Genomic DNA, 12,051 nt, shown 5'->3' on the forward strand with positions numbered 1-12,051 from the left:
CACTAGAAAAATCATGTGTGACAGACTCAATCAAGAAAATGTTAACAATAATTGAAATCATGACTTTTAGATACGAAAATCATGCTCCACCCACTCGACTATAACTTTCAAAACTTTTTTTTTTTCGCATTGTATACTGATATTCACTTTGATGAAATAAAATTAATTCAATTGAATTTTGTTCAATCCTATTACATTTTATATGTTCCATATTTTATAATAGAGTTTAAACAGTTCATGTCTAGTTGTACTTATGAAACGTATGCCTCGTGCATCTTCTTTAATTAATGAACTTATTAAGGACTTAACTTAAGCTCAGCTAAATTTGGGGGTGTTTTCATTAAAATAAGATTTGTGGGTCGTTAAAATATTATTCCTATTGTTACAGCCTCTGATTTGTGTCTGACTAAAATTTCTGGTGCCAGATTTAATTTGAATACCCCCCTCCCCCCCCCCCCCCCCCCAAAATGTAATTTGTTAAAGATAAATAAAAAATATTAAATATATAAGATTGTTATTAGTATAAATTTTTAATTAAGATAATTAAACAAGTCATTCAATTTGATATCAGAACAAGCAAAAGGTTATATGTTTGAATTATATATCATTAACATGTTGTCAATGAACCCCCCCCCCCCCCCCCCCCCCCCTCCCTCCAAAAAAAAAAAAAAAAGTCATTTTATCCCATTTATTTACATCTTATTAATTATTTATTTAATAATGTTATTTTTTTTTATGTCATCTAATATTTAATAATATGTATCATGTACTATATTTATAATATTTGGTTTATATGTTCATAAACACAATGACTATGGTATGCAGTTAATAATGCAAATGATTGTTACTAATATTATTTTAAAATAATATCATTTTAGACAATGGTCAATCTTACCTTACAAAGTGGATCTTAATTCATGATACAATGATCGATTAATTTATGATCAAAATATGCCAGGATTGAACTACCACTTTATATCTGTCATGCAAAGATACTTTGATTAATGATATTTTGTATTAAATTAAATTGATAATTAATTTAAGGCTGCTATTTCCCTGCTATGTACGAAAAGGACATTCGAGCTGATGATGATTGGAATCAAAACACATGAAAACAAAAAGGTGACTTGGATTTTGGGAACATATATGAGGTGTGAATTTATTACCATTTCTTTTAATAATTTTTTTGATTTTAAAGAAGATTAAATAGGAAATTCTCGATTACAAAGGAGTGAAAGGACTAAGAACAACACTTCAATTGGAAAATATTTCAATATATAAACACTTCCTTCATGTTTGATTACATACATACGTTAATGAGAATTAATGTGTTGAGAAAAATGGATCAAGAAATCAATGATAAAGACAAAAATAAAAGAAAAATACAATATTTAGTGTGCTTACATCCTCAAGAGCAAAATAAGTTCTTTTATATATTATTAATTGTGATGATACTACGTTTTGCATTACAAATAACATATTTATTTGTAACTCTAACATGCATATAGTACATTTGTAAAATTGTCTCTATACTGACCAATTCAACGAACCTAGTTCAGGTGCAAATCCCGATAGACAGGTATTGTGGCTTCACTCTCTCAATAATATATGAGACATACACAACAAATTTTATAATTAAATTGCATATAGTGTGTGTGTGTATGTGTGTGTGTGTGTGTGTGTGTATATATATATATATATATATATATATATATATATATATATATATATATATATGGGTGCTTCCCATGCGGTTGTACGGGTGGACTCACATTAAGCATTACACTGGCGCACTTTAAGTACACAACACACGCACATTAAACACACAAACAAAATACATTCAGAACACAAACTCACGCACCTTAAGCACAAAAGTCACGCATCTTAAGCACAAAAGTCACGCATCTTAAGCTCAACCCTCACGCATCTTAAGCACAAAACTCACGCACCTTAAGCACAAAAACACACACACCTTAAGTTTTAACAACTCACATTAAGTACACACTCACGCACATTAAGTACGCACTTACGCACATTAAGTACAAAACTCATGCACCTTAAGCACAAGACTCACACACCTTAAGCACAAAAGTCATGCACATTAAGCACACAACTACACGGAAGACACTTACCCGCACTGAAACTTAATTATATATATATATACATATATATATATATATATATATATATATATATATATATATATATATAGGGTCAGGTTCCTGTGAAGTCAGGTCTTCCCGTGCGGTCAGTGCGGCATACACCATTAGGTATGCAAAAATGCACCACACAGTGTTCGTAAATACACCATTATGTGTGGTGTATTTCTTTTTTTTTTGTGTGGTGTATTTTTTGGCATTTCATTCTGTGTATTTTCGAATACTGTATGGTGCATTTATGCATACCTAATGGTGTATGCCGCACTGACCGCACGGAAAGACATGACCTCACAGTAACCAAAATCTATATATATATATATATATATATATATAGAAACATATCTTTTAATTTGGTTAATTTGGTATTGAAATAAATAAAACATCTTAAATTCAAAATATGAAAGATAAAATGAAATGAGTAAAGTATTAAAGTTGGAGTAGTTATAAACCATGTGATTTAGATATAGTTGCATTGGTGCCTACTAACATTAAAGACGATGTGGTACTATCATGTGACTATACTGTTGGTTTGCTTGATTTACATACACAACTATAATTATTGAAAAATGATGCATGTCGGAAGATTTAGTATTTAACATTTAATTATTATTCTGTAAAAAAAAATGCTAAGAAATAATTCTCAATTCTACTTCAGTCCGATACTTTTTATCTATAGTAATTTAATCAATTTTTATTTACATTCTTTACAAGTTGAATTGTAAATTGGACTAAACTAAATATTTTTCGTTTTGATTGATATATATATAACAGTTCTTGTACACGATAAGTGTGTCAAGCAAGCATATATGGCGATTTATAAAAAACTAATATATATAAGCTCAAAATACATGATCGAGTAGGTGAAATATGATTCTTGAATCAGACGGTCACAGTTGAGTGTGATTTACTTCGACCGAGCTCATCGCATATGACATTTCCTACAAGAGCGGGGTTTACTCAGAATCAGATAAGGTCAAGACTGATCTCGATTCGCATCATAGGAGTTCTTTGATTTATGAGAAAGTTCACAACCGTTACTCGAATGTACATTCTAAGTAAAACTCGTTTAATGACCATAGTTGACAAAAGATCACAAAGAGTTAGACCAACTTAAGTTCAATTAATTACTACTGCAAGTCAAAATTGAAACTTTGTGATTACTAAGTTACCAACCGTCATGTCAGACATCATTATTGAAATTCTCAAAAAAGTGTTAAATAGGTGAAATGAGTTGGTGGGATTTTAAATAATAATTAGAAATGTTGGGTCTAAATCATTTATTATTTCCAGATTTCTCTTAAATGGAGCTATAAAAAAAAACACTAATTTAATTGAGTTGGTTGATTAATGCATTGGAGCTTTTATATTTAGTCTTCATTGGCTTCCCCATACTATAGTGTAAAGAAGCCACTCACTCCAGCTAGCTTAGCTCACTTTAGCTCCCAAAAAATGCAGCGATTGTCGGCAGCGTTACCACTCTCACTATTCCTCCTCCTCTTCTTCTCCGCCGCCGCAAATGGCTTCAACATCACCCGAATCCTGGCCAAACACCCCGAGTTCTCAACCTTCAACCACTACCTCACCATAACTCACCTCGCCGGAGAGATCAACCGCCGCATGACCATCACCGTCTGCGCCGTCGACAATGCCGGAATGAGCGACCTCCTCGACAAGCACTACTCCCTCTTCACCGTCAAGAACATCCTCTCCCTCCACGTCTTCGCCGACTACTTCGGATCTAGAAAGCTCCACCAGATGAACCACGGCACCACGCTCACCGCCACCATCTACCAGGCCACCGGCGAGGCCCCCGGCACCGCCGGCTACGTCAACATCACCAGCCTCAAGGGCGGCAAAGTCGGCTTCGCCGCCGAGGACAACGACGGCCATTTCACCTCCACCTACGTCAAATCCCTGCTGGAGGAGCCGTACAAAATCGCCGTCCTCCAGATCAGCCACGCCATTATCTCCCCCTCCGCGGAAGCTCCGGCCGCGGGGCCCACCGACGTGAACTTGACTACTCTAATGACGAAACAAGGCTGCAAAAACTTCGCGGATTTGTTGAAAGCCGCCGGCGCGGAGGAGACTTTCACCTCAAATGTCCAGACCGGTTTAACCGTTTTCTGTCCGGAAGATAAAGTCGTCGAGGATTTCATGCCCAAGTATAAGAATCTGACGAAAGCGAAGAAGCTTTCGCTCCTGTATTACCACGGCGTCCCGATTTACCACTCCCTCGCGATGCTGAAATCCAGCAACGGCCTAGTGAACACCCTCGCGACGGAGGGATCCAACAAGTACGACATCACCGTCAAAAACGACGGCGAAACCGTGAGCCTGGACACCAAAGTCGTGACGGCGACCATCACCGGAACCATGTACGACGAGGAGCCGCTCGCGCTGTTCAAATTGGACAAGGTTTTGCAGCCGAGACAGCTTTTCAAGGCGGCGGCGGCGGAGGCGCCGGACGAAGCTCCGGCGCCCAAGGGCGCCAAGAAGAAGAAGAAGAGCAAAAGCGGCGCCGTGGACGACGGAGACGATGGAGACGCGCCGGAGCCAAGCAGCGACGACGATGAGCCGGCGGATGATACCGCCAGTGACAAGAATGGGGGCTCGGTGGTGATTGTCGGTGGATGGGTTCTGAGGGTATTTTTGGCATTGTGTGTGGGTAGTTTTGTCATAATTTCTTGAGGGACCATTATTATGTCAATTATTATATTGCTATAAACATGTGAGTTATCATCTGCATCATGACACCTAGCTTCCTAAATATTGCATATAGAAAATTATTATTTTGGGTCCCACAAAAAAAGACAGATCAAATAATGATTTGATTTTCGTTTGGAGTTTTTCATAGTTTGAATGTAATTTTTTTTTTTTTTTGGGTTGAACAATAATTGCATCTTTCTTTCTTTTTTCCTTTTGTAATTATTACTTTTTTATGCTACATAAAGTCGTGGTGAGTTGTGGTCAGTGATGGTACAACATTTCTCCATGTTGTAAATTGTCATATTTAATACCTTCAAAATAAATATTAAATGTAAAAATGTATTTAAATAAAATTTTATATTTTTAATAATAAATATCTTTCTTTCAAAAATAAAAATAAAAAATCTAATGTTAATTCACAGCTAAGTCCTAGTCTACAATAATTATTTGCAAGTTTAAACAATCCATATGACCGTATAGATATAAATTGAATTAACATTACAATTAAAATAAAAAATTTCCGTTGCCGGGAATCGAACCCGGGTCCCCTGGGTGAAAGCCAGATATCCTAACCGCTGGACGACAACCGAATTCGTTTACTCGGTGTCGATTAAAACTATATTACATAAGTATTGTATTTTCTCATAAATAAAATGAAAAGTACATTGCGGTGAACGTGGATCGAACACGTGACCTTCAGATCTTCAGTCTGACGCTCTCCCAACTGAGCTATCCCCGCAACACGGAATTTCTTTTGTCTTAATTATATATAACAAATATGATTTATTGCAGTTTTGCGTGGCCCCCTAGTGTATAATACTAAAATCTCAAAGGAAAAAACTGATGAAAATAAAAGTCATTCCGTTGCCGGGAATCGAACCCAGGTCCCCTGGGTGAAAGCCAGATATCCTAACCGCTGGACGACAACGGAATTGTTATGTATTTGTGTCAATCACCTTTAAAACAAGTCTAATGATATCATAACCCAATAATTCCCTTCTATTATTCTAGCTACTAGCTATTTGAAATAACAAAAGATACCTACCTGGGTTTAGCTCAATATTTTAGTGGGGAGTATTTGGAGTAAGAAACCAAGGTTCGAACTCCCATTGAGTCTTTAAGAAATAACAAGATACATATGTATGCTATCAACAATCATATAAAGACAACCCTAATCAAATTGATGAAACAATTAGTTTGATAATCACAAGATTTTTTAACTCTTCATAAGAGTTGTCTATTTACGTTTTTGATTTAAATCAGACAATTAAACTATTTCATAAATCAAAGGATCATATATTTAACTTACATACATCAAGTCATCACAAAATTAAGAAAAAAAAAAACTGAAATTTGGGAAATTGAAGGAAGACTAACAACTACTATTAATACAATTGACAGATATAAATTAAAATGAAAGGTGGTGTTGTGCACAGGCTTAAGAACATGGATGAAGCTACACTTCTTCCACAATCCATTACTCCTAATCTCAAGCACCTTGAAAGACAAGGGTCATGAGTATGGGAAAGGAACCAACAAACCATGAAAAAAGGGAAGTACGAGGCTCCATCAATGGCGGCTCCGAGGCTGCAGACCGTTCCGGGTATGTATAGTAAATCGGCGGCGGTGGAGCTCCCAAGTTTTGAGGGCAACAGTCGGCTGGAGCGCCCGGGGGTGGAGGTCCCATGTTTTGAGCTGGGCAGCAATCCACCGGAGCCGCCGGGGGTGGCTGACAATTCACCGGATAAAGAGGCGGCGGCGGCGGCAACGGCAGCGACGGTGGAAGAGGAGGAGGAAGAACAGGCTGGTTGTTGATGCAATAAGGGTATTGACAAATTGTGCAGTCTTTACAAGCAGTTTCATCAGCATGAACATGTTCTTGAGGTTTTCCAGTGGCAGTACAAGTGCATATCAGCAATACCAGCAAGAAGAACCAAAGAACTAGCTGTGACATTTTAATTTTCCTTAAAAAAACTTTGGGTAGAGAAGAATGATTTATAGAAAATGGTTTGTTTATGAAGGGATAGAGTTTAATTTGTTTCCTATTTTCAGTACTTTGACTGGTGTTTTACTTTGTATAGATAGATATGTGCCACCTTGTTTCATCACCATTATGGGGCTGACATTGTGTGCACAGTGACACCTCAAAACAGTAGCATGCATGCCACATAGCAAGCAAATTTGGATTTGAATTGAATTGGAGTCATGTAAGGTTATATCTATCTACTACATTTTTATTTTTATTTTCTATATAAAAAAAGAGTAACTAATTTCTAAAGGTCTATACATCATTCATGTACTTATATGATCTTTGCTCCATCTTTACCAGGTGATTTTTACAAATAAAAGAAACTTTAAAAAAAAATAAAAATCTCTGACTCCTATCATAGAAGAATTTTTTTATTTTTTTTTAGAATTTGCAGGTATAGATGAAACGGTGTGGAATAGTACTAGTACTTTTCGTGTGCAATCACGTATGTTATTTGGGATTGTACTGATAGTGTCAATATTATGGACAGACTATATATAATTATACATAATACAAAAGATATTGGTGTCGATCCGACACCTTACCAAATCCAAAAATCAATTGGGCGCACTAGGCCAGTTATGTCAAGTTTGGTGCACTCTTTAAAAAACACCCAAAATATAAGTGTAAAATGGAGTGCAAATAGATGGGCAGGCCAACCTCTATCCTATAGGTTTCAAAGCATTAAGATTTGGGTTCAAATTAACATTGCTGTACAAGCCATCAAAGCCCAAATTATCATAGGCATGGAGTCAATACTAATATCATGGACCAGGATCCAGCATACATTGCTGTACAAGCCATCAAAGCCCAAATTATCATAGGCATGGAGTCAATACTAATATCATGGACCAGGATCCAGCATACGTATTATGAATCTTGTCCAAATTATGTACTTACAGTTAACATATTATCTACCTTCAATCTATTTATATGTACATAATCTGTTAACTAAAGTGAGTAATTCCATTGTACTTCCTCTGCTCCTTCCTCCTCTCTGGAATAGATTTCTGATGTGGACTGCAAATGAACAAAACCGTGTCAAAACTCAAAAAGAACAATTGAACAAAATTGTGCCAAGACCCCCAAAAGAACAATCTTAAACAATGGCAGGAGTGGACTGTTCTTTCTCATGCTAACAGGAGTGGTTGAGGTCTTACTGAAAGTCTTCTTGAGGCCAGGTCAAAGGATTGAATGCCTCTAAGTCTTTAACATCTCATTCCATTGCACTTTCTCTGCTCCTTCCTCCTCTCTTCTCCAATAGATTTCTGATGTGGACTGCAAATGAACAAAACCATGTCAAAACTCAGAAAAGAACAATTGAACAAAATTGTGCCAAGACCCCCCACCCCCCCCCCCCCCCCCCCCCCCCAAAAAAAAAAAAAATCTTAAACAATGGCAGATGGTGCTATAAACTTCCTACTCGAAAAGTTGGCCACCATCGTTTTGCAACAGGCTGCATTGTTGGGAGATGCTCGTGATGAAATCGAAGAAATCAAGCTTGAGTTAGAGTTCATGAGATCCTTCATAAGAGACGCAGAGAGAAGCAAAGAAAGGAGCGAGCTGGTGGAGACTTGGGTGAGGCAAGTCAGAGAAGTTTCAAACCAAGTGGAGAATATAATCGATGAGTTTGTGCATTTCAGAGAAATGCAACGCCATGGCAACGGGATCAGGAGCTTTGTTAAAAATGCCATCAATCTTCCAAGAAACATTGTGACACAGCAACATATCTCTTCCAAGTTACAAAAAATCAAGGCAAAAGTTCATGAAGTTTCAGAGAGAAGTAAAAGGTATGCATTTAGTCGAAACCTTGATAAGGGAAGGAGCTTGAACTTCCGCAACGACGGGTGGCAGTCTAATGGAGATTTTCCTGTTCTAGCTGATGAAGATGAGATTGTCGGAATGGATGAAAACAAAACTCAATTGTCTGAGTTGCTGAACGAACCAGAACACCGACAAACCATTATTTCCATTGTTGGAATGGGAGGTCTTGGGAAGACTACCCTTGCAACCAAAGTCTACAACGACCAAGAGGTACAGAGAGATTTTGAATGTTGCGCATGGATATCTCTGTCTCAAGCTCATGGAATAGAAGAACTGCTACGAAGCATGGTTAGAGAATTCTTGAAAGCAGATCAGGTAAACATTCCTAACCATTTGGGATCCATGAATTACAGACAGCTTATTGAGATGCTCATCGAGTATTTGCGTAGTAGAAGGTACCTAGTTGTCCTTGATGATGTTTGGGCCATAGATCCTTGGAGTAGGATAAGAAAAGCATTCCCAGAAAACAACATTGGAAGCAGAATTATTTTAACCACAAGAAATAAGAATGTAGCAACTTCAATAGGACCTGGAGGCCGTGTATTTCACCTTGAGCCTCTCAATGAAGATGATGCATGGACGGTCTTTTGCAAAAAGGCATTTGCCACGGAATTAAATCATTTTTGTCCCTCGGAACTGGAAGCATTAGCTCGATCAATGCTAACAAAGTGTCAAGGATTGCCTCTCGCAATAGTTGCCATTGGTGGACTGATGTGTACAAAAGACAAGACAGTTGCAGAATGGAAGAAAGTAAATGACAGTCTAAATTGGCAACTGAGCAACAATCCCATGCTTGAAAGAGTGAAGGGCATATTAGCATTGAGTTTAAATGATCTTCCCTTCTACCTAAAATACTGTTTTTTGTATTGCTGTGTTTTCCCCGAGGGTTACCCAATTAAAAGGAAGAAACTGATCCGACTATGGATTGTTGAAGGCTTTATTATAGAAAGACAAGGAATGTTGATAGAGGAGGTAGCAGAAGATTACCTTGCAGAGCTCATTTTCCGAAGCATGATCCAAGTTACCGATGCCAATGAAGCTGGACGAGTCAAGGCCTTAAAAGTGCACGATGTGATGCGCGAGCTGGCCATAACAACAACTGAGAAGGAGAATTTCTGCACAGTATATGATGGCCGGGATTCTAGGATTGAGAGAAATACACTGAGGCTATCTCTCTCCTGCAGACAAGAAAAGCTCCATGTGAGCAGGACAGTATTACGCCAGCTTCGTTCTCTGTTTGTCTTTAAAAGAGACGTATGCTCTTCATTCTCGTTGAGTGATATTGCGTCACATTTAAAATTCTTAAGGGTACTTGATCTACAAGGAATTTGCATTGAGAAAGTACCAAATGCATTGACTGGGCTGTTTAACTTGAGGTACTTGAGCCTACGGGAAACAAAGATCAAATGTCTTCCAGAGTCAACTGAAAGACTGCAGAACCTGCAAACGCTCGATGTCAGGAATACTCGTGTGGAGAGGCTACCAAGAGGTATATCCAACTTGGAAAAGTTGCGACATCTATTTGTAGGTCGCAATGATGAGAAGAAATGTTGCAATTCTCTTGGTGGTTTGAGGGTGCCTATCGGGATAGGGAAGTTGCAGATGTTACAAAGCCTATCTTCAATTATAGCAGAAGATCAGATAATTCAGCAACTTGGAAATTTGACTAACCTCAGAAGCTTAGACATTAAAGCGGTGAAAGCAGTTAATTGGCCCAAGCTCAGCACTTCAATTCAAATGCTTAAAAGCTTCCGTAGGCTAAGCATCACCGCAAGCAATGAAGAAGAGTCAGTCGAGCTAGGAGACTTAATTTCAGCACCGCCATTTCTTCAGAAGCTGACATTGATCGGACAGTTGAATGTGCTGCCTCACTGGCTCGGATCCTTACAGAACCTCACCCATTTGCACTTGGGATCATCTCTGTCAGAAGAAAATATACTTCCTCCTATTGACGAACTTCCAATTCTCGTGTTCCTCGAGCTTCAAAACGCATACAATGGCAAGATCCTGCACTTCAGGGCAAGAGGATTCCCCAAGCTCAACAGCCTGAAATTGTTAGAATTCGAGCAATTAGAGGGTATATGTTTAGCAGAAGGCGCATTACCAAGCCTAAGGGAGCTGCATCTAATTCATTGCAAGAAATTAAAGCAGCTACCACAGGGAATTGAGCATATTGCCAGCATCCGCAAATTACACCTCGAGGAAATGCCCGAAGAGCTGATACAAAACCTGAGAATCAATGGAAGTAAGGATCAAGCAAAGGTTCAGCACATACAAACAATCAACCATGTCTACAACATAGAACATATTCCAATACTGGAAACACTTTCTTAGTTCAAGATCACAAGTTCGCTTTATTGTCAGTTTTCGATTCAGTTATCACCTTTCTTCAAATCTTTCCACTTCTATCATTTAAGATTTCTACACCTTTACTTGCTGCAAATTCCCAGCACAGATTCATACAAATAATGCCAATTAAGATTCAGAATCACTAAAATTTGATTGCACAACTAATCATAGATGAGCCTCTAACTTCATTTATGTTTTTCTGAATGTGGTAAAAAAAACAATTCAACATTGTCTTTTTTATGTTATCAAATTGGCAATAGAGCTTAAGTGATCAACAATACCACGAACTAACTGGGAGGCTGCTAGGGCGACTCGAGGTTTACCTCCTCCAACGACTCTTGGGGTTATGGGCTTAAGTTTAGTTAAATAGGAGTTAGGACAACACCTAACTTACCCATCAATGTATAACTAACTTTATACCCCCTTTTACCTAATTACCTGCAATCCTTTCATTTTCACCAAAGTATTCAGACCTGAACCTGCAAACCCTAAGATTCTCAAATCTGAGCCCCTAAGAAACCTAAAATGATGAGCAAATCAGAAATATTCCCAGAATCATACTAGACAGTTATCTTCTTCTCATAATAAGCCTTGTATTCAATAATACCAATACAAATTGCAAATTTTAGTTGAAATTAAGACATAATTCTCAAAAAACATATTTCATCAACGAAAGCAATCGGGTATTGTCGCTTAGTTCGCAAGATATGCCCTCAAAATAAAGAAATAAATAAACAATTTAAATTAATTTACACTGTACTCCTCAGAAAGTGACACCGGTTGTTTTCTTCAATCTTGTTTCTTCCTGCCAATTCAGTGAAAAGAATCTCAAATCTCTTGGCCAGCTCACCAATGACCCTTTAAGAGGCGAGTAACATGGACACGTACGTTGAGTGCAAGCCAGTCCTATGACCTATGAGTTAAGTGCAAACTCTACTCAAGTAAATGGAATATTGGAATTATTAGCTTCATAAGTATAAATAA

General features: G+C 37.8%; 3 protein-coding genes, 2 long non-coding RNA genes and 3 other non-coding genes across 11 annotated transcripts; 2 read left to right on the plus strand and 6 right to left on the minus strand.

The window, feature by feature from the left end:
* Nucleotides 1-3,513: 3,513 nt before the first annotated feature.
* LOC109158911 (fasciclin-like arabinogalactan protein 2) lies at nt 3,514-5,129 on the plus strand. Its single transcript, XM_019306823.1, has one exon. The coding sequence runs from the start codon at nt 3,609-3,611 to the stop codon at nt 4,845-4,847; it is 1,239 nt and encodes a 412-aa protein (XP_019162368.1). The 5' UTR covers nt 3,514-3,608; the 3' UTR covers nt 4,848-5,129.
* Nucleotides 5,130-5,383: 254 nt separating this feature from the next.
* Nucleotides 5,384-5,455, minus strand: TRNAE-UUC. Its single transcript has one exon. It is a non-coding gene; the product is annotated as a tRNA-Glu (tRNA).
* Nucleotides 5,456-5,531: 76 nt separating this feature from the next.
* On the minus strand, nt 5,532-5,604 carry TRNAF-GAA. Its single transcript has one exon. It is a non-coding gene; the product is annotated as a tRNA-Phe (tRNA).
* A 120-nt stretch (nt 5,605-5,724) lies between these two features.
* On the minus strand, nt 5,725-5,796 carry TRNAE-UUC. Its single transcript has one exon. It is a non-coding gene; the product is annotated as a tRNA-Glu (tRNA).
* Nucleotides 5,797-6,354: 558 nt separating this feature from the next.
* On the minus strand, nt 6,355-6,819 carry LOC109158732 (small proline-rich protein 2H-like). The gene has a single exon (XM_019306631.1). It carries the CDS (start codon nt 6,817-6,819, stop codon nt 6,355-6,357), a length of 465 nt encoding a protein of 154 aa, XP_019162176.1.
* Nucleotides 6,820-7,606: 787 nt separating this feature from the next.
* On the minus strand, nt 7,607-8,787 carry LOC109158915. 3 transcript variants are annotated; one of them, XR_002050469.1, is made up of 4 exons: nt 8,704-8,787; nt 8,318-8,592; nt 8,055-8,172; nt 7,607-7,914 (listed from the first exon to the last, which is right to left on the minus strand). It is a non-coding gene; the product is annotated as an uncharacterized LOC109158915 (long non-coding RNA). The 3 variants fall into 3 exon arrangements; XR_002050467.1 differs by having other exon boundaries at nt 7,607-8,172; XR_002050468.1 differs by having other exon boundaries at nt 7,607-8,172; nt 8,318-8,626; nt 8,704-8,776.
* LOC109158907 (disease resistance protein RPM1-like) lies at nt 7,924-11,209 on the plus strand. 2 transcript variants are annotated; one of them, XM_019306816.1, is made up of 2 exons: nt 7,924-7,995; nt 8,278-11,209. In XM_019306816.1, the coding sequence occupies exon 2, from the start codon at nt 8,290-8,292 to the stop codon at nt 11,050-11,052; it is 2,763 nt and encodes a 920-aa protein (XP_019162361.1). In that variant the 5' UTR covers nt 7,924-7,995; nt 8,278-8,289; the 3' UTR covers nt 11,053-11,209. The 2 variants fall into 2 exon arrangements, with proteins under 2 accessions (XP_019162361.1, XP_019162360.1); XM_019306815.1 differs by having other exon boundaries at nt 7,926-7,998; nt 8,281-11,209.
* On the minus strand, nt 10,659-11,975 carry LOC109158917. The gene is made up of 3 exons (XR_002050470.1): nt 11,821-11,975; nt 10,874-10,947; nt 10,659-10,764 (listed from the first exon to the last, which is right to left on the minus strand). It is a non-coding gene; the product is annotated as an uncharacterized LOC109158917 (long non-coding RNA).
* Nucleotides 11,976-12,051: the final 76 nt, after the last annotated feature.

This window comes from Ipomoea nil, unplaced genomic scaffold, assembly GCF_001879475.1.
Source record: "Ipomoea nil cultivar Tokyo-kokei standard unplaced genomic scaffold, Asagao_1.1 scaffold2826, whole genome shotgun sequence".
NCBI lineage: Eukaryota > Viridiplantae > Streptophyta > Magnoliopsida > Solanales > Convolvulaceae > Ipomoea > Ipomoea nil.